The 22768-nt window shown below is 41.3% G+C and overlaps 1 protein-coding gene across 2 annotated transcripts in view; it reads left to right on the forward strand.

The window, feature by feature from the left end:
• The first annotated feature begins 1942 nt into the window (after window positions 1–1942).
• LOC126469727 (MYG1 exonuclease) overlaps window positions 1943–22768 on the forward strand; it is a 29297-nt gene continuing 8471 nt past the window's right edge. Inside the window, exons 1-2 of one of the 2 annotated variants that reach the window (XM_050096920.1) lie at window positions 1944–2120; window positions 11841–11993. In XM_050096920.1, the coding sequence (XP_049952877.1) occupies window positions 11885–11993 (109 nt within the window). In that variant the 5' untranslated portion in view covers window positions 1944–2120; window positions 11841–11884. Of the gene's footprint in view, window positions 2121–11840; window positions 11994–22768 lie in introns of both variants that reach the window. The other variant, XM_050096921.1, reaches the window with a different exon arrangement.

The following is a 22768-nucleotide window of genomic DNA, read 5'->3' on the forward strand; positions in this document are numbered from 1 at the left end:
CGTGCATACCTGTAACTACAGACTGGTTCACTTCCGACCCATTACACCATACACGCGGGATATACCTAGCGGGCATGCACTGCAGCAGACGAGATGCGCGAGCAGCAGACGATACGCGCAAAAATAAAATAGAACTGTCTGATGTCTTGTAAAGTCGTCCTTTCTACCGCCCGCAACTCAAGGGCGACTTTATGATATACTGAAACGTCATACGTTCAAATTGTTTCTGTGAACTCAAGGTTCCTATTTAATAAGAAATTGTTTTTACCACTATTTAATAAGCAATTGTTTTTCTCTTGTGTAGGTTAGTACTGTTCTGAATTACAGACTCAACAGTTTTATATTGCGACACTTGGTTACACAGGTATATCAATATCGAAATTTAGCCGGCCGAAGCGGGCGAGTGGTTCTAGGCGCTACAGTCTGGAACCACGCGACTGCTACGGTCGCAGGTTCGAATCCTGCCTCGGGCATGGATGTGTGTGATGTCCTTAGGTTAGTTAGGTAGTTCTAAGTTCTAGGGGAGTTATGACCACAGCAGTTGAGTCCCATAGCGCTCAGACCCATTTGAACCGTATATCGAAATTTACATTTATACAGCATATTGCACGTGGAGGATCCAGTTGTTTTTAGAGTTAATGCCCTGGCAGTGACAGTAAATCTTCAAATTAGGGCAGAATCGCGATGAAAACGAAAACTCAGACGTTGTTGGGTTAGACCCTGGCTGAAATGAAGGGACGAAGGCACGGAAATATATTCACTGTTAACAAAACAACTGAGGCCCGAAGATTCGCAAGAATTTCGGAACTTAGGTTGGACATGGCCAGTTTCAAGAAGCTGCTGTCTATGATAGAAGATGGAATCAGGAAGTGTGACATAGTCATGAGGGAGGCTATCTCACCTTCCCGAAGGTAAGAATTATATGTTTATACGTTTTGTGATCATATCAGCCAAGATCACTGATAAAATACCGGTAAACGCCCTGTTATGTTACAGGATGGTTGTAACATTACGTTTCCTGGCGAATGGGGAATCTTTTAAGAGTCTGGCTTTTAGCCACAGAATAGCAGAACCCACCATTTCAAAAGTTGTTGTGGATGTATCACTGCAATTTGCAGCACTTGAAAGGACCAATACTTAAAGGTGTACTTGTGTTTTTCCTCCAAGTTTTGAATATACGGTATATAAGTGCTCCTCAGAGTTTTTCAGTCCTCGTCTATCGCACTGGGCGAAACTGTACGTACTTTGTAGGCAATCACTGCCAGTTTCTCTTTTCTGGCATGCTGAATAAACAAATTGGGCTCTGAGCACTATCGGACTTAACTTCTGAGGTCATCAGTCCCCTAGAACTTACAACTACTTAAACCTAACTAACACAAGGACATCACACACATCCATGCCCGAGGCAGGATTCGAACCTGCGACCGTAGCGGTCGCGCGGTTCCAGACTGTAGCGTCTAGAACCGCTCGGTCACTGTGGCCGGCCTGCTGAATAAACAAGAGATGCAATCGAAACAAACATGAACTTTCGTAAGCTAAGGCAATACGATACAAATCGAAAATCACCATGTGGCGTTATATGCATATTGCTCAGAAAGAAACAATTGCCGACGTATCACATGTACACGTTTTCTCGCTGTATGCCTGAATTAAGACGCTTAACGCCTCTTTGCTCCATTTCATTTCTAGAATACGAAGTAATCAGTAGAAATTATGCTTTCACAAACAGCTAGTATAATAGATAGTCTACTGGCAAAAAAAAGTTTTTTCTCTGCATTTATGAAAACAACGCGGAAAATTCCCAACATGTAAATCTGAAATGAGCTACTAGCCACCAAGCAGTAGCAAATAACAAGCAGAAAACACTACAATACCCCTTCTGCGCTTGCGCGAGTTATCGCTGCCTAGTGCGCATGCGCCGATTGACGGCAGTGGCAGGGCTGCTCTCGATTCCGGCGCGCGGATAATCGCTAATTTTCGTAGTTTCACCAGTTCTACCGCTAGGTGGCTGTCGCGCTAGACCAGTAGTCCAGTACCATTTGCAGCGGATAGTCGTGTAATACCGGCTTTGGTACACGACAACTACACGTGTTAAAGCTGATTGCTGGGAGTGCTCAAATGTAAATATTGTTATAAGGAAGTTACTTATTATGTGTTGTAAGTCGATGATAGAGTTGCCCTTTTGTCAATTTTTTTTTTAATTGTTCGTGCTCTTGTGACTGTCAGTGAGCACACTGGTTTTCCAGCAGCGGTTAACTAATGAAAGGACCCGTTCGTTTATACAGGAAGTGCTATCACTGTACACATTTGCCATGTCACGTTATTTATAGCTAGATGATCATTTATATGATGTTGGACACGTGTTGTGCACAGTAAACGTAAATATGTACAAATCCATTTGGTTTCACCACTGACTGAACAACAAACTTTTTATTAATTGATTAGCCCATAAGACAGCTTTCAAGCTGCATAAGACACCGTGCTTTTGAAATACAGATTGTATTGCACAGCACGCAACTGAACAACTTTATAATTATATTGGCTAAATGTGGCCACACTACCTATAAAATGTTGTCACACTATTTTATGAATTATAAGGATGGAAGCTGTATGTTTATAATTAAACTAATAGATCACTACGTTTCTATTTACAAAATTCATCAACAGTGTAGAAAGCTTTTTCTTTCAGCTACGAATCTATTATCTTTCTAAACTTATTAGCATTTAACTTCCTATTCCCACTGGGTAATTTGTTGAAAAGAGACCCGCCTGTGTGCAGAAAGTTTTTTAAGTCTAGTCCGGAGAATATTCAGAGAGTTCCAGTTCTGTTAGAGTGAGTGACCACTCAATCATGTGTTGTTTATTCCAGTTATTCTTGGTGTGCATAAGGATGTAAAATGTGTATAGACTTGGGACAGTAATTATTTTGTACTCAATGAAATACATTTGGCATAGTGTTGGCTCTTAGACCCTACATGCATGTAATAGCTTGTGTGTGTGTGTGTGTGTGTGTGTGTGTGTGTGTGTGTGTGTGTGTGTGTGTGTGTGTGTGTGTGTACACGTTCAGTTTTGTGTAAAGGTGAAAACCCAGTTACAGCTGTTTGATTTTAATTCATTTGCTCTAAACCAGCAATAATGTTATTCATTTCCTCCATAGTACTTTTGTCATTATAAGAAATAATAAATATGGTACTATCTGCATACACTGCGGGTTTCAAAGGTAGCAGTCTGGGCAGATCATTAACATAAACAGTGAACAAAAATGGTCCAAGCACTGATTCCTATGCCGTTCCTCTTATAGCAGTCAGAAAGCCTGACTATTTGCTTCATACTCAACGAGTACAATTGTAGTAATGCCAACCACTTATCAGTTATCCCACACTGTTTAAGTTTGTTTACAAGAATATTATGTGATATTGTCAAAGGCCTTTGTTAGGTCAAGCAGTGTGGCACATCTATATTATTTATGTTAAAATCCTGTTAAAGACAGCTAAAGCAATATCCTGCTCTGGGTTAACCAAGGACTGACCTTCACAAAGTCCATACTGGACCTGATTTAAGAGGTGATTGTTCTTGAAATATTCATTGCATTGCTTTTTCATTATTACTTCAATGATTTTATATAGTACTGGGTCTATGGCAATGCGTCTGTAATTTTGTGGTGATTCCCTATCTCCCTTTTTATGCAGTGGTAAAATTACACTTAGCTTTATGCAGTGAGGAAAGGAACTTTCCTCTAACATCCAGTTTATAAAGTGGCACAGGGGATGGCCATTTGTTTCACAATAAAGTTGGAGAGGCCATAGCTGCCATAAGTTTCTGAGTTACTGGCTTCAGCTACTATATCCTTAGGGGAGAGTGATTTCCATTCAAACTCACCATTACTGTGGTCGTTGGTTTCGAAGTCTGCATCCAGTGAGACATGGTGACTCATATCTAATATCGGCTAGTAGGGCCCAAGAACTTATCTGCTAATGTTCCTTTCACATATCATAAGTGAAATGATTGTCAAATATGTGTTAAGAGTATATTATCATTTGAATGTTAAAATCAAAGTGGTCACAGGCCAGTAAATTTGTATATGGTAGACTGTAATGCATCACACATATTGGGCAGGTGTAATATGCAGAATCAAACTGCAAGTGGTTTTCAATATTTACGTTTATTACATTACTGCAATGAAGTAGGTGTCAATTTCACATTAAATAATATTAGATACTAATATTAAGAATTTAATTTGGTTCTGTAAATATATTCATCAATGGTGTAGGATGTACCTTGGGTGGAAACCTCTTGAAAATTTTGAACTGTATAGGCTACAGTGTCTTTTTGAGATTTAATGGGAAAAGATCAGGTAGAAAACATTTAATAATATCCAGAAACATGTCATTAATAGTTGTTTCTAACATTATAGTTTGTTTGCTGTTTATCACAAAGTTTGTATGACATACAATTATAACAAACTTAGCATCTGGTTATGTTACTGACATAGTGTCATTAATACGCACAGAAAAAGTAAGGGTCTTGAAAGGTTGTGAGAAGCGTGTGTTTTTCAGTTGGATAATGACCAATATTTTAGTAGAAACGTACTTTCTTGTTGACACTATTTGATTCCTTTTTGAGAGATAGTATTTGAACCATTTTTCAGATGTCCCTGTGACACCATGATATTCTAATTTACTTCTAAATATTTTGTGATTTTGTCCAGTGGAACATCTTTGACGGATCTCAGAATGTACCTGTGGCCTGAAATGTATCTGTTGTATTATGTTCTCTCAGTATTTGTAAATAGCCTTATCAGTATAAAAATGCTTTAGAAACCTGAACTGTGGCTTCCGCAATGTACAATTTGCAGTCAGGTGGTTAAGTGCAAGAGCACAAGGGAGTACCCAGTATCTGGCAGGCAGGGTGGGAGTAGTGGAGAGACTTGCATTAAGTTTGAGTTTTTGTGGTAAGAAGGGGGGGGGGGGGAGAAAGGATGAAGGAAACAGCAGCAGAACTGCTTAAAAACAACACTCAAAACAGCTGGGGCAAATCTCAACTGAACAATCGTTACTGGATGTCAGCTGTGACATAATTATTTTGTGCTGTGTGATATACATGTGTAAACAGTAAGAGAACAGAACAATTATTTCTCTGTATTTTTTCTGATGTTGTTTGTGGCGAGAGACTGATCTGTAGCATAGCTTAAGATATAGTTTAGGTTGAAAGATGACAATTTGGCTGCGGTTGATAAAGCCATCAAGTGTGAATATGAAATGTTAGTGGTATGCTGATCTGTAGAGTAGCCCAAGCTGTAGATTGGGTGGAAAGCTGACAGTTTCTTTGAAAGCTGAAGCAATATTGAAAGCTTCATATAGAAAAGTCAATCACCAACAAAACTAATGTTACCACTGTATAATTAAGGCAGTTTCATATACTCTGGAAGCACAGTGTCCTGTGTTGTGTAGACACTTAAGACTAGTTTCAGCAGCATCTGCTCCCAAACCTGTGCACAAATGCAAATTGAAATCTTAGAAAGTATTGGTAGAGACTGTTGCTTGCCACCAGTACAATAACTGGCTATTGCAATCTGTGCATGTGGGAGAGATTGATTCTAAAATGCTGTTTTTTCTGATGAAGCATGGTTGCTTTTATTGGGTTATGTGGACTCTCAGACAATAAATGTAAGAGTTCTGAAATTCATAATCATCTACATCAAGAGCCCCTGTATTATGTGAAAACAGGTGAATGATATAACTACAGCATTTTTCCCCAGAGAAATAACAGAAACCATGCTTATTTAATGCTGGACAATGCTAGAGAACAAACTTCCCATGCTCTTATGACAGTATTAAGAGGCATATATGACAGGAACTCTCCTTGCCTCTAGAAAGCTACTGGGTCCAATGTGCTCTCAGCATAAACAAACAGTTTGTTAGTATCTGCAGAACTAATCAGTATTGTTCACTGACCATGGTATTATCTACAGAAAAATAGTCACTGGAAGTTCATAAGTAAATGCAGAATGACATATTTGAATTTTGTTGTGATTTGCTAAATAGTAGTTCACTCCCGTGTGTGGGCAAGGGCGAGGTAATGGACATAAGATTGAGGGAAAACCTGATATAACTTTTGTAGTAGTCACATGTATATTTGCTCAGCAATCATTTATTTATTTGTTTTGGATGGGCAGTAACGATCGGTCACAGACAGTCAGGCGTCAGTCTGAGAACTTGTGGAACGAACATGGGTGGTTTTTTTTTTTTAAGGCAAGGCGAGAATTTGAAGTCTTGTGATGAATGCTCACCAGTCAACACACAAAGAACAAAATCAGATGATGTACATCTACACAGGTTTAGAAGGTCAAAATTTTAACAGTAAATTTTCAAAGTATGCATAACAAACCACAAACCTCCCAAATTTACTGCCCTCCAGGGAATCTCTCTCTCTCTCTCTCTCTCTCTCTCTCTCTCTCTCTCTCTCTCTCTCTCTCTCTCTCTCTCTCTATTATTCTTGGGACTGAGAGGCGGCTGAAACCCGAAGTAGAAAGCTCTGAGGTATGTAGTGATTCATGGAACATATATTGGAAAGACATTAGATACCATAGGAGAGGGTGTGTTCATTGCAGTTGACAAAAAATATTATCCCTGTTAAGGTCGAATTATTTGAGTGTGACAGTAGCTATCTAGCCGCATATAGCAGGTCTAGGTGAAATCAAGTATGGATTTTTTTATGGGTCACCCTATTCTGTTGTGGCAGTTCTAAGAGTCATTCGAAGAAAGTCTACGGTTAGCATTGCAGAGATACCCAGATAATGCAATATTAGTTGAAGGTGACTTTAACTTACCAAGTATAGATGGAAATGTTTACAGATTCAGTTTAGGTGATATAGACAGTCTTGTGAAGTATTTCTGAACATGTTTTCCAAAAACTGCATTGAGAAACTAGTTAGACAACCCACACACAATGGAAATATTTTAGACCTAGCTATAAACAGGCCTTACATAAACACTGTCAGTATAGAAACAGGAATTAGTGAACTTGATGTCATCATAGTGACAATGGTACTAAAGTTAATAAAGCTGTCAAGAAGGCCAGGAGAGAGTTTATGCTACAAAAAGCAGAAAGCACATGTTAGCACCCCACTTAGACAGTGAATGGATATTGTTTAGCTCCATTATGACTGATGTAGAGGGACCATGGACAAAGTTTAAACTGCAAAGTAAGTAGGTTGAAGTTGGAAAGGACCCTCTGTAGTTTAATAATCAAATTTAGAAAATGCTGAGGGAACTGAGAGTGTTGCACTCTTCAAAAAGGAGCATGCAAACGTTGACTGGCAAAATTGCCTGTTGTACCGACTCCCACATGGAGGACGTAGAAATTGGTATCTGTGGTGTAGAGAAGTGACTGAAAGTGTTGGAAACAAATAAGTCAACAGTTCTAGATAGGTGCCCAGTTTGGTTTTACACAGAGAACTCTATGACATTGATGCCTCTCTTAATCTACATTTATCATGAATCTCTCGTGCAGTGAAAAGACAAAAGTGAATGGGAAAAAAGTGCTGGTGACTCCTGTATATAAGAAAGGTAAAAGAATTGACCCACATAATTACAGACCAATATGCCCCATTGCAGGCTGTTTATGGATGTCACAGCATAAGGTTTAGGTTCTAAGATATGAGAATGACTCGAAGACTTTTTTCGTAATAGAAACCAGTACGTGGTTTTCAACAGCAAGTTGGAGACAAGGGTACCATCAGGAGTGCCCCAGGGAAGTGTAGTAGAACCGCTTTTGTTTTCCATGTACAGAAATGACCTGATGGACGGGCTGAGAAGCAATTTATGGCTATTTGATGATTACGCTGTGGTGTGCACAAAGATGACTTGGACAAAGTTTGTAATTGGCGTCATAAATGGCAGAGTGCTATAAATGTAGAAAAATGTAAGTTAATGTGGATGAGTAGGATAAACAATCTTGCATCATTTGAATACAGCATTAGTAGAGTGCAGCTCGACACAGTCACTTAGATTGAATATCTAGGCTATTGTTGCAATGTGATATGAAATGGTGTGAGCACATGAGGTTGATGGTAGGGAAGGCAGTGCTTGACTTTGTTTTATTGGGAGAATTTTGGGAAAGTGTAGCCATCCATAATGGAGGTGGCTATAGAGCACTAGAGCAAGCCCTTCTTGAGTGCTGATTGAGTGTTTTGGATCCCCGCCATGTCAGATTAAAGGACAACATTGAAGCAATTCAGAGGCGAGTTTCTGGATTTGTTACAGGTAGGTTTGATCAGTATACAAGTATTTTTGAGAAGCTTTGTGAACTCAAATGGGAATCCCTCGAGGGAAGACTAGGCTCTTTCCAAAAGGCACTGTTGTGCAGATTTAGAGAAGTAGCATTTGTGGCCAGCTGCAGAGTGATCCTACTGTCTCCAACAAACATTTTGCATAAGGAGCATGAAGATAAGATGCGAAAAATTAGGGCTCGTATGTGGGCTTTTAGACAGTCGTTTTTTTTTTCCCCTGCTCCATTTGTGAGTGGAACAAGAGAATGACTAATAGTAGTAAAAAGTACCCTCTGCCATGCACCGTATGGTGGTTTGTGGAGTATTTGTATATAGATGTAGATTACAAGACAGTACTAAACTTCTGGAACTTGTCACACCATTTGAACATGTAGGCCTAGTGGTAATACTAGGAACTTACATGAAATTGGGTTACATACTAAATCACAGTAGAGAAAGGAAATGGGCGACTTATAGTGTGTTTGCAAGGAGATGAACAAATTCTCAGGGGGATGTAGGGAGCAGAGGAAGCAAACCCCACCTACTGACTCACCGCTCAGAGGCTGTCAAGGTGTTAAGGACCATGCACAGTGCTGGCACAGCACTTGCGCATGCATCAATTTATGCTCCAAGCGGTGTTGACAGAGCCATCTAGTGGGCACCATATAAGTCATCATCTGCTACATATTGTTGTCTATAAAAGTAAGAACTGAGATAGGTTGTAACAAAAGTGTACACAATTTGCAAAATCAAAACTGTTGGTTTCATGTTGGATGATGGTGCTGGTAGCTACTAATTCCACATAAGTTCTCATAAGGCAATTCAGAATTAAAAAGAGCCAGTGGTAAAACTTACATTATGGTAATTAAATAGAATGTTTGAAATTTTGACATTTATTAACATGTGTAAAGCTGAGTTGTGTAGTTTGTGGTCCCAGGTGTCACACCTTACAGCCCCCAATTTATTGAATAAAAATAATTACGACAGTCATTCCTATAAAGATGTAAAAACAAAAAGAGACATGATTGAACTTTAGCATACCTACCCACTACATTCATCTTACCAGCCAAAAACCTAAATCACTACATTTCAGTGGGGTTTCAAAAATGAAATTTGCTATTGCAGCCTAAGTCATGTAGTGGATCACGGGAAATTCTTTTCTGTTAATTAGCCACAAATAAGAGACCACCTGGTTAAATGATTGTTGAATATAAAACAGTACTTGGGACCCTAACCTACACAACCATGTTTGGTTTCAAAAAGTCAGTCCTACCCCTGGGGACCTCTCATTGTAAGGGAGACAGTACCAGGAGCTCCTAAATAACAACAGTGCTTTTACACACACAAATTAAATGGCCTGTTTTAAAGTGATTTAAAAGGAATGCAATTTCAAAGCACTGTCAAACTGAAAAAATTGAACTGAAATTTACTTATTTTTTTTCTGGAGTTTCCAGTGATTCCCCAAGATTCTTCTCAGAGCTGAAGCTTGCTCTTTATTGCTCTCCTGGTCGCAACATTAAGTGAGATTGTTATGTTTCTAGCTCCACTCTGGAAAGTATGACTCCCTGCTTGTCTCCGAGGAGTGAAGGAGTATTTGGTGTTGCCTATGTTGGGCCATGAACCATTTCATCACAAGATGTATTAATTTGGAACACAACATAACAGGGCACAACAATGGGTACTTCAAAGTGGGTGCATATGCGAAGTTCCATATTTGATTCTGCCTTTAATGACCTCAATATCAACAGGACATTAAACTCGTGGTCTTTCCTTCTCTCCTTTGGTATTAAATATCTGAGGTTGACAGCGGCTGGGCGCAAAACACGAATGAGTCAAAGCTGACACAGTTCTGCTGATCTAAAACTAGGGAGCTATTGTTTCTCTCTTTGTGAACAGACTATAGATAATTTGATGGCAAGGGTTCTGAGTGAGTGCAGTGCACCTAATTCTGTAGTTGTGCTCTAGGTTTTTGGGGTTCTTGTCAAGCATGTGTGACAGCAGCCATTGAATGAATTTAGAAATTTACTTCTAGGATCATAAGTTGGTATTGTCAATATGAAAGCTTAAGAGATCCACAGAGAGTTTGAAATGTGAAGGTTCGGTAGAAAGGTGAAATTTGTTTCTGAAAACTGTCTGGTAAATCTAGAGAGCTCATATTCAGTGGAGATGGTAATGTTTTTGCTGCCTCCATTGGTTATCTCGCATAGGAATTGTACAACCTGTAGCTAATATTTTTTCGATGTTACTGAGCAACAGTCATACAATAATGTTTAAATGAACAAACTGCTATTTGGCTGTATTATTGCTCATTTAATTACGACCCAGGTTTCAGCCTTTTGTGCCGGTTTCAAGTGATTTAGTTTCTCATTAACTTATGTTGCAGGACGTCATGCTCAAAATTGGCCAATTTTGAGCTTGATGTCCTGCAATATACGTTACTGACATAAACTCAATCACTTGAAAATGGCATAAAAGGCTGAAACCTGGGTCATAATTAATTAAATAAATAACAATACAGTCAAATGATGGTGTGTTCATTTAAAAAAAAACTAATATTTTTCTGGAGCACTTGGCTCCCTAGAATTCAGAAAATTTCTGGCCACAAATGTTTTATTTCCAGCAACTGCCAGTGTTGGTAATCAGTCAATACTGTATACAATAACACTGTAGGAGTCGTTGTTGAATGCAGTGTTTCTATTCAATGCACTGTGTATGTATGGTCTTTGCTATTATTATTGAAGTAGATACTACAAATGAGCATCTCTCTGAAAACAAAGCTCACTATTCACATTCAAAGAAGATAGCTTAGAAGATGCACAAACCATAGATATAGTGGGTGCATTGCTGGAAGCAAGCTAGTTTACACCATCTTAACTGCTACTGCACCATACTGTGTGTGGGGCAGGGCTTCTTTCTCCTGTTCCCTGTGAAACTCCCAATTTATGATCAATGAAAAGTTTGAAGCCATCATGAAATTCAGAATCATGTTTCAAAGATATTTCCTCCACAACTTCTATAGTGCATTTTTGTTAGATGATTGTGAAAGAGACTTGAACAGAAATATTGCAGATATGCTAAGCAGCATTGGAAGCAGTGTTTTTGAGAGATTATGTGAACTACACGTGGACTTGTGTTTAGGAAAGAACTTTTGTTTGTAATGTGGTGCACTGGGTTTCATCAGTTACCTAACTTAATAGTGTATGGTCAGAACAGCACACACTTTGCTACAGAGTGAATGGGGAAAATCCCCTGGGCTGTGATGAAGCCAGTTCTCCATAATATCCTTTCTTCCAGGAGTGCTAATTCTGCATTGTATGCAGGATATCTGTGAATTTGGAATATAGGAGATGTACTGCTAGAAGTGAAGCTGTGAGGGCAAATCTTGAGTCATGCCTGCATAACTCAGTTGATAAAGAGCATTGCCTGCAAAAGTCGAGGTTCAGGGGTAAAGTCCTAGTCCGGCTCATAGTTTTAATCTGCACGGCTCCTCGTACTTATTTAAAAGTTTAATTTTGAATGTCATTTTATTTACTGTAGATACAATATTAATTTTGTCCTTATTTTGTTTTAGAAATACTTGAGTAATGGGAAGATGACATTTCTCAAAGACGGTGAATGTTGCCATCAGCACTGTTGGGTTCCATCCAGATTAAGCGCTTCTGTGTAGCATACTGTTGTCATTTTAGATCTCACCTTCACAGACCACTACACATTTGTCAGAAAGGTCAGTAACTGAAAATAATGTTTGATAGGCATTTTTCATTTTATTAAACCATATTTCTTACCTAAGACTTTCTTATTCACTAAGTGACATACCAGTGATCATTAGACATGTCAAAAACTAAACAGCAGCCTGTTTAACATGAAAAGTATATTTTCTTCATTTCTTATTTAAAAGAACTGCCAGAAATGTAATTACTAATGTTCAAGATTTGATGAAGTAACACTACTTCATTTTCCATGGGTTATGAGGGGGAGAGGCATTTATACAAAAATATCCTCTGTGGAATAGAAAGCAGAACCAAGCAAAATGAAAAACATGATTTGTTTATTCTTTCTTGAACATACCAACAGCTTCATCTATACAAGGAGCTCACAGCTCTTATGTAATTGTGTGTTTTATGACTATGGGCCCCTGTACTAATCCTGTATCTGTACAGCAAGCCTAATCTCTTTAATTATCCTGTATACTCCCATCAGAGGCCAAGCCAGTAATGGTGGATACCGGTCTGGTGAACCCAGAGTTCCTGAGCTGAGGATTGGTGAGCACAGCTAGTTCTCTGGCACCATCCTCTGGACCTGCTTCAGTGGATCATTGCAAGGTATAAGATTGTAACATTGTTGGAGAATGGGGAACTTGACCATCAGGATTGCATGCAGCCACTGTCTCAGTTGATGTTTTTCTCTGGCTGCACATTGGGCCTCTGTGGAACAGCAAAAGTTTCCCAAGGAGAAAAGTTGCTAAATGGTAATACACTTTGTGAGTAGCCAATCACCAGGAGCTACACACAGCATTGGACTCCAACAAAGGAATTGTTAGCTGCAGGGACCTTATGCATTTGAATACAAATGAGTTGTTTCAGGAATGTAAGCAAGGTGTAGTCAATAAATAATATCATGAGAGAGGTTCATAGAGAACTACAGAAGAACAGAACATTCATACCTACATTTAATGTACCCAGATTCCTGAAGTACAATTATGCTGGCTTCATTCACCTGAAATTCTTGACCTTACATTGCCAACCCCATGTGCTGTTTAAAGAGCCAAAGGTCGGGGCATACTAACATGCTGTGTACAGGCCAGGCTGCATGTGGTAGAAGTGGTTTACTGTGCATGAATGAGGTACCCTATGTATAGCTTTGTGTGTATATGTCATTTGTTGTAACAGTCATATTACATGGAGTCTAGAATGTGTGGTATTTATTTGTGAGAAGAAAATCCAGGAGATCATTGTCATGAAATGTGTACAGTACCCTGAGGGAATGAAGTCATTTTTGGCAATACAGCCCCCACCTCCATAAAATAATTTGCTTCACCAACAGAAAAACCTACTTCTAAGACCTCTAAAGGTATGCAGAGCATAACAAGTACTGTTGACACAATCATCTACAATGGCAAATGCAACTATCATACAAAGTGTTGTAGTGGTAGAGCACTTGCCGGCGAAAGGCAAAGGTCCTAAGTTTGAGTCTGTCTGGCACACAGTTTTAATCTGCCAGGAAGTTTCATATCAGTGCACACTCCGATGCAGAGTGAAAATCTCATTCTGGAAACATCCCCCAGGCTGCGGCTAAGCCATGTCTCCGCAATATCCTTTCTTTCAGGAGTGCTAGTTCTGCAAGGTTCGCAGGAGAGCTTCTGTAAAGTTTGGAAGGTAGGAGACGAGATACTGGCAGAAGTAAAGCTGTGAGGCTGGGGCGTGAGTCGTGCTTGGGTAGCTCAGTTAGTAGAGCACTTTCCTGCAAAAGGCTAAGGTCCCGAGTTCAAGTCTCGGTCCGGCACACAGTTTTAATCTGCCAGGATGTTTCATTACCGTGCCTGCTGTGTAAACTGTGCCAACCTCCCGAGATTTTCGGGGTAGGAGGGGGTCTGTACTCTCATTCACATTGATGTTTGTAGTGAATGGGTGTGTCTACACAGTCAAATTTGATAGATCTGTGGGTTCAGGTAACCTCCGTCACCCTGTGTAATATTTACACACCTCCTGATAGGCAAATAGTGTATCCAAAGATGATCCAATCGATGCAGCAACTCCCCTCACCCTTCCATCTGCTTGGAGATTTCAGTGCACATAATATCCTGTGTAGAAGTATCGGGAAGTGTGGAAAGGGGTCTTCTGATTAGAGAAACTACTTTCTGATTTCAGCCTGTGTTATCTCAACAATGCAACCCATACCCATTTTTTGCGGCTCACAGTATTTTCTTGACCAGTGAATTCGATAAAATGATATGTGCAAAACAATCTGTATGACAGGACCACTTTCCAGTGGTCCCAACTTAACGTCACCATTCAACATACTGGTCACCATGCTGGGCACTTCAAAGGGCGAGCTGCAGATACAGACCTCCATCACCACCTTGATAGTCCCTCCCCCCCCCCCCCCCCCCCTTTTATTTCAGGAACCATTGATGATATCCTCAGAGATGTCTGTTGCAATCATCTATGCTGCTGAAACATTGGTGTCCCTCCCCATGAGTCTTTGCTGGTGGTGGCCTATCACATGGTGGTCTGAATAAATTGTGATGATAATCGAGGATCAATGAGATACTCTTCAACAATATGATAGCCCTCATTGGTCAACCTCATTACCTTCCAGCAGCTATATGCAAGGGTTCATATTTTAACAAGAAAAGGAAGAAAGAATGGTGGCTGTTGGAATTTTGTACTGAATATTACGATTGAGCCCAAATGTCGGTGTTGGGAGAAGACATTTACTGTTACAGTTAATAAATGAAAGCGTCATGTGTGTTCTCCTGGACATGTCTGAAAGAACAGATACCACACGGAGTACACAGCTGTGATACATATTATGTAAATTGTAGTTGGAGGGGGGGAAGAAATGAAAGGGAGGCAACTATAGATGTTGGGTGCCTTGGGACTTTATGCAGAATCAGCAGCATGAGTGAAAATGGTGCTGGTCTGGGATTCAAACCTGGGATCTCCTGCTTACTAGGCAGTTGCTTTAACCACTGCGCCACCTGGACCCAGTACTTATCGCAGTTGCACAGACTACCTTGGCATGCATGTTGGCAGACCCACATTCCCACGTAACACCACCTATCTGCAGAGCCCGTCTGTGTCCTCCATGCTTGGTACTTTGAGATTCATGCAGGAGGTCAAACATTATTGTGCATCCACACTGAAGGTGATGGATTCTTTGCCCATTGAGGCGAATCAATTATATATGTATACATTGTGTTTGTTCTCTTGGACATGTCCGAAAGAACAGACACCATGTGCAATCCACAGCTGTGATACATATTATGTAAACTGGAGGTGGAGGGGGGAGAAAGGAAAGGGAAGAGAAGGAACTATCAGTGCCAGCTTTATCGGGACTTAATTCAGAATTGGCGTCAACAACAAGTGAAAATGTGTGCCAGACCGGGATTCGAACCTGGGATGTCCTGCTTACTAGGCAGTTGTGTTAACTATTGTGCCACCTGGATGCAGTCTTTATCACAACAACGCGGGCACTTGATGCAGCTGACATCAATAGTTCCTTCCCTTTCTTCTCTCTCCCCTCCACCCTCAATTTACGTAATATGTTACAGTTAAATAAAATGTGTGCACTTTAGTACTATCACTAATTAAACACTTGCTTGACGGGGTGGCACTAGAACAAAAGTGTGGCAACACAATAAAAAATAACAATAACATTTATAAAAAGTGTATTACAAAGTTTTACTTAACTATTGTAACAGTTCCATGCATCGCACCTGATGCCTTATACCTAATACAGTGAAATTTTGCTATCTCTTGGCTGTCTATGATATTGTCACCATGACTCAAAGTAATTATGCAGACACTTTTTTAACTGTCCTGGTTATCCATAAATAGTGACTGTTAAGTTGAAATGTAGACTTTGAATGGAAATCATGGAAATATGCTCTGCAGTGTAACTGCAGGCACTGTACTGAGTTGGCTGCAGGAACTGAACTGTGTTGTCAGACTGCAGGATCGTAACGGATCTGTATGTGGAGCGTCATTTTTCTGCCTTTTGACTGAAGAATCTTCATCCTCGTCAGTACTAGGTAGAAGTAAAATAGTCCGCAGTTGACAATGCTATCTTTGGCAGCTAGCAACACTATCAGTGGATGAGTAGGACGCGTTATTGGACATGGCATGGCACCAGGCAAGTGGTTGTACTTGTCTGCTGGTGGCCTCTTGCAGTAGAGCTTGTGTGTTTCTCAAGCCTGGTACACAACAACGGCAATTTTATGTCTCCTCTTTGGCAGTGCACAGATCTTCCTCTCAGATGTGGGATAAGCTGTATGGTCTGCTAGGCCACCAGCAGCTGAAGACCGTTGCTGTTTTCTTACATAAGGGAAGTGTGTCTACCGATCCCAATGTCCTTGCCAAATGTTTCTCAACCTGTTTGATGGTGTCAGCATCTACTTTTGAACCTCCCACTTTCCAAGAATGTAAACAGTGAGTCTGTGTATCTTGTACTCAAAACTGCTCTCGAGCCATATAACAAACCTTTGAACATACGGGAATTGTTTACAGCCCTTGACTTATTCTGCAACATAGCCCCAGGTCCTGCCTCAATTGACAAACAAACATGTATCATGAACATTACCTTCTGATAGTTTTCAGTTATATCTCACGTGGAGGTAAATTCTTCTCCTAGTGGCGGGACACCACCATCATTCTAATCCCAACACCTCACACCAAAACCTAATTTCCACTAACTCCTCTATACAATCGGTCTTGCAAATGGGCTATGCAAATTTCCTCTATGGTGGTGACCCGTCAATCGTTCTGGATTCTTGAATCACGAGGTCTTTTGTCCACAGAAGGCTTCTGAGAGGGTGATCCACATGGCCTGGTTGAAAACAGCCATTCTACAGACCTTTTCTAAGTGTTAACTCCTTATCACTCTGCTTTTCAATTTGCATAAAGCATATGGTACTGTTTGTAGTCACCACTCTTTAATTACACTTCACAATTGGGGTTTCTGTGGTGCTTTACCAATTTTTATCTACAACTTTTTGTCACCTTGACTATTTTGGATTAGTCGGTGTGTGCTTCACTTTCCCACATGTCCAAGAGATCAATGCCCTTCAGCGATCAGTGTTGAGTGTTACTCTTTTCACAGCCATCAGTAGACTTGCAGGACTGGTAGTCACTCTCATACTTTATGTTGATGACTTCTGCATTTGCTATAGCCTCCAGTTTGTGGCCTTAGCTTATTAGTCAATTCAAAGAAGCAGTACTACTTATAAAAAGCTGCTTCTTGGGCTATGTACCTTGGCTTTCAGTTGTTATGTGCTAAAACACGGGTCATGGATTTTTCTTGTTTCGCTCTGGTCAGTCTAAAGCCAGAGCTCTACTTGGAAACCAACACCCTGAGGTAGTTGTAGATCTTGATTTTGGGCCTTCTCATAGACTGTAAACTGACAGGATTGTCCCATGCCTGTCACTTTAAAACAAGGTGCATGTGTAAACTTAATGTTGTTTGCTTTCTTAGCTACTTCACAGGGCAATGATCTTACCTCCTTTATACACTTCTATAGCACATTGGGGAGTGGCTATTTTCCTTGATGACAGATGCCACTCCTTTCCTGTCCCTCTTACTATGACCATGCAAGAAATTGCTGTGAAAGTTCTCACACCCTTTAATATCACAGTGTGTTCTTTGTGCCTGCCCCATAATGATGCTTTGGATGCAGATCCACTGGCAGAACTCTTCCGGGCACTCCCACACCCATTTCTCCTTGTGGGGGGGGGGGGGGGGGGGGATTTCAATGCACACAATGCACTGTGGGGCTCGGCTACCACTTGCTCCAGGGTTCGGATGATTGAGCGACTCGTCCATTCTGAGAATATCTGCCTTCTGAATGCGGGTCATATGACTCACTTTTCCACAGCTACAGGATCTTTTTGAGCCATTGACCTTTGTTTTTGTTCCCCAGGTATTACAGACTCAGTTCAGCGGGAAGTGGCTCTAGATTTACATTCTAGTGACCACTTCCCAGTGTGGATCCGCCTACCAACTCAACTAGGATGGTGGCCAACAAGAGACCACAGATGGATGATACAAAGGGAAAATTGGTTACAGTACAGTCAACAGCCAATTTTGAACAAAAGGATTGTGCACAGGAGGTGGTGGCCTGTATCGCTTGTGAGATCTAACGGACTGCTGCAGAGTCCATCCACAGGTCTAGTAACCACCTCAGATGATGGCCTGTACCTTGGTGGAATAATGAATGTCGATTGGCAATCAGGGCCAGACGAACATGTCTGCAGAACTTCAAACACTGTACAACTACAGCCAGTCTTCATGCCTTCAGGTCTGTGAGAGCACATGCGATGCGAGTGATAAAAGAATGTCAGAAGGCTTTGTGGAGGGAATTCACGACTTCCATTAATCAGACCACTTCCACTGCACAAGTTTGGCAATCAATAAGACAGATTTCAGACAAGGTTAGTACATGCCCCTTATGGCCTTGTCAAATAATGGGGTCTTGGTGGACAGGCCAGGAGACATGGCCCAGGCTTTAGCTGAACACGTCTTCAATGTTACTACGTCATTCAGGCAAGCTCCTGCTTTTCAGGTGTTCCATAGGACTGCAGAGATGAGGAAGCTCAATTTCTTCTTGCATAATGAGGACGTCTACAACAACCTTTTGTTATCCATGCGGGAACTGGAATCAGCTTTGTCTGCAGCCAGACACACTGCTCCAGGACCTGATGAGATCCATTATGCCATGCTTCATCATCTGTGCCCTGATGTGAAAGGACAGCTCCTCTCTTGTTTCAATCAAATCTGTTTTGATGGACAGACCCCAAAACTTGGAAGGGGGCAATATTAATTCCATTCTGGAAACCAGGTGAGGACCATAGCACCCCTAACAGTTATTGGCGTATCGCTCTTACCATTTGTATGGGTAAGACCCTTGAACGCATGGCCAACCATCACCTTGTCTGGCTGCTCGAATCCTGAAGTCACCTGAGCCACTCCCAGTGCGGTTTCAGGCACTACTGTTTCACCCTTGACAACTTAGTTCTACTGGAGACAGTGATACAGCAGTCCTTCTTACACCGAAACCATTTGATTTGTGAATTTTTTGACCTCGAAAAAGCATATGTCACTACTTGGACGTACAGCATCCTTTGCCAACTTCATGAATGGGGACTACATGGCCATCTGCCGCTTCTGTTCAAATCCTTTCTCAAGGACGGACGTGTTTGGTATCGTGTTGGCAATGCCATGTCATATTGCTATGTTTAGGAGAATGGGGGGTGCCCCAGGGCAGTGTTCAGTGTCACATGCCATTGCTATAAATGGCATTTTCTCTGCAGTCAGGAGCCCTGTCAAATGCTCTTTGTTTGTAGATGACTTTGCAATCTTCTTCTCTTCCTCTGATTTTACGACGATGACGAGGCAGCTACAGCTGACCATTAAGAGGTTGGAAACCTGGTCCTGGGCAACTGGTTTTTGGTTCTCACCAGAGGAGACTACATGTGTCAAATGAAACTGTGCTCGTCGGGGTTTTAACCAACCAGTGGTCACAATGGGGGGACAGTATTTTAAGTTTTCAAGAGGGTTTATTATTTGACTCAAAATTAACTTGGCTCCCACACCTGAAAGACCTACGAACAAAGGGCTTCCAGTCATTGAATATTTTGAAATGCGTTAGTGGAAAAACATGGAGAGCTGACAGGTCCCGCCTCCTGCAGTTTTATAGGGCATTTGTTCACTCTGGCTTAGATTATGACAGTGTGGTCTACGGATCAGCCTGTCCTTCCTACCTCAGGCTGTTAGACGCTGTCCATCATGAGGGCATTTGGATATCGCCTGGAGCCTTTCGGACCAGTTCCGTTCAGAGTGTGTGTGCAGAGGCTGGTGAACTACCACTCAGGATTTGGTGACGTATCCTTTTGGCTCGACAGGCTCTGAAAAACTGTGTCGCCTCAGTCATTGGCATTTAGTTCATTGGTCCAACCCAGCTCTGAACGACTGTTCAGGAATTGGCCACAAGTGACCAAGCCATTTGGTATACGTGCTACAGATTGTCTCAAGGATCTGGATCTCTCGGGCATCAAACTACACATGCAGGGATGGCATCTTCAGAGGCCCAAAGTGATTTTAAACTTGACACAGTACTAGAAAACTTGTACTCCAGGTTTTGTTTTTACGACTTTGTTTTCGTCTATTTTAAGTATGTACCACAGTTTTATTGTTATTTATACAGATGAATCCCAGCAGGATAATGCTTTTGGTTGTTCTGTTGTTTTCCCTGACAGAGTTTTTAAAGTGCATCTTCCAGAACAATTTACAAATCATGATGCAGAGTTGTATGGCATTCTGATGGCACTGCAGAGGGTTCACAGACATCACTGTTCAAGGTTTCTCATCTGTTCTGAGTCTCTTAGCGCATTGCAAGCACTTAACCAAATGTATCCAGTAGACCTGCTGATTCAGCTCACCCCTGGTTACTTAACAGCAGCTCCAACACCATGGCAAGGTGGTGATCTTTTGCTGGGTACCTGACCACAGTGGGATACAGGGCAATGACATGGCCGACAAAGTCGCCAGGGAAGCATGTTGAGATAGTGCTGTCCATCAATGTCCCCGTTGCATGCCATCATCTTATTTTCTGACAGATCGCATCATGTGGCAGTGGGAGACTGAATGGTTGCAGGTGACAGACAACAAACTACAGTCGCTCAAATCGACCACAAAGGCTTGGCGGATTTCATGTCAGCCTCACCGCTGGAAGGAGGTTCTGCTTACCAGACTGCACATCAGGCATAGCCCTTTAACTCAATGGCTTCCTACTCCGGCAGGAGGATCCACCACTCTGTGAAGTTTGTGGCGTGCTGCTTACCGTTCAACATATTGTGTCCATGTGTGTTCTACGAGGTGCGATAATAAAGTAATGAGACTGATGTGAAAAAAAATGTTGCTTACCATTTTAGTCAAGTTTAGTTTTGTCTCCTTCAAAGTAGTTCTGATTGCACACACTTTTTCCAGCACTTCTGCCATTGATGGTAACATTTCAGGAAGTCATCTTCTGTGATATCTTCAAAGACCCTCGTCACAGCTTTTTGAACATCTTGTGTTTGAAAATGGTGTCCCTTGACCGCCGTTTTGACTCTTGGAAATAGAAAAAAAAAGTCGCACGGAGCGATATCTGGTGAATAAGGTGGCTGTGTTAGTACTGAAAATTGTTTTGAGGTTAAAAATTGCTGTACTGACAGAGCAGTATCGTGATGCAGAATCCAATTATCAGCAATGTTGGCATGGACACGAAAAACTCTTTTATGAAGTCTTTCTAAAATTTCTTTGCAGTAATATTGGTTAACTGTTTGTCCAGGAGGTACCCACTCTTTATGAAGAATTCCTGTGGAATCAAAGAAGCACACAAGCATGCATTTCACTTTTGACTTTGACATGTGAGCTTTTTTTGGTCTGGGTGATCCCTTTGAGCACCATTGGGAAATTTGGCATTTTGTCTCTGGGTCGTACTGGAGGGGGGGGGGGGGGGGCGGCAACTACTTTCATAACTAGTGATAACATGGGTCAACAATTCTGGATTGATTTCAGTTTGCTCTAATAGATCGGCTACAACATTTTTCTGTGTTTCTCGCTGCTGTGGTGTGAGATTTTTGGGGACCATTTTTGCACAAATCTTTCTCATACCAAGATCTTCAGTTACTATTAGACGAACCGTTTCTCGATTGATGTTCAGTTCTTCTGCAATCATTTTCACGGATAATCTTCAATCAGATCGTACGAGTTCACGCACCCTGGAAAAGTTGACATCCGTCCGTGAGGTTGATGGTCGTCCACTGCGGTCTTCGTCTTAAACATTCGTTCTGCCTTCACTAAACATTTTATGCCAACAAAAAACTTGAGCTCTTGACATAACCTCCTCTCCTAAAGCCTTCTGAAGCTTACCGTAAGTTGTCGTCGCATTTTCACCCAATTTAACGCAAAAAGAAATGGCATACCATTTTGCAATATTATGCGGTTCCATTTCCACGACAAGAGACACAAACACGTGTTAACTTATTACAGCACAACTCACGACTGAGCAGTTGCATCTATGTGCCGCTGGGACTTGAAGCAGCTTATAGACCAATGTCAAAGATATTTTGCCTAGACAAGCCTGCAGGGTTGCCACATCTTGCAAAGAAAATTAGTCTCATTACTATATTGTCGCACCTTGTATATACTGATAGTAGGGCAGCCCTCAGTCTTGCTGGAGATCTGCCCACCATTCTCGTAGATGCCGATACCAGTGTTATACTGGTGGTGAAATCTTGTGAACTGTCTGGCCTCATCCCTAAACTGATGGGTAAGGGAGGCAGACTTCATTTAATACATTATAAACTGCTCTGCATGTGGGGACAGCCCTCGCCCTCACCCATGAGATTTTGCTGCTGACTTTTCCTCAGGGTGCTGATGACCATGATGTTGAGTGCCCCCTTCAACCCAAATAATAATAATAATAATAATAATAAAAATAAAGCAATGGATAATCCAGGATGGAATGTAACTGTACCAGAGAAGGAAAGTTGCCACTCATCATACACAATTAAAGCTTTCTGCCATTAAGGCCTTTGTCAGCAGTAAACAAACACACACACACACACACACACACACACACACACACACACACACACACACACACACACACACAGAGAGAGAGAGAGAGAGAGAGAGAGAGAGAGAGAGAGAGAGAGAGAGAGAGAGAGAGAGAGAGAGAGCACAGCCCACTGCCATGTGGTTTCAGCTCTCTGAGCCTACAGATGTGTGCGTTTAGGC

This window comes from Schistocerca serialis, chromosome 3, assembly GCF_023864345.2.
Source record: "Schistocerca serialis cubense isolate TAMUIC-IGC-003099 chromosome 3, iqSchSeri2.2, whole genome shotgun sequence".
In the NCBI taxonomy this organism is placed as follows: Eukaryota; Metazoa; Arthropoda; class Insecta; order Orthoptera; family Acrididae; genus Schistocerca; species Schistocerca serialis.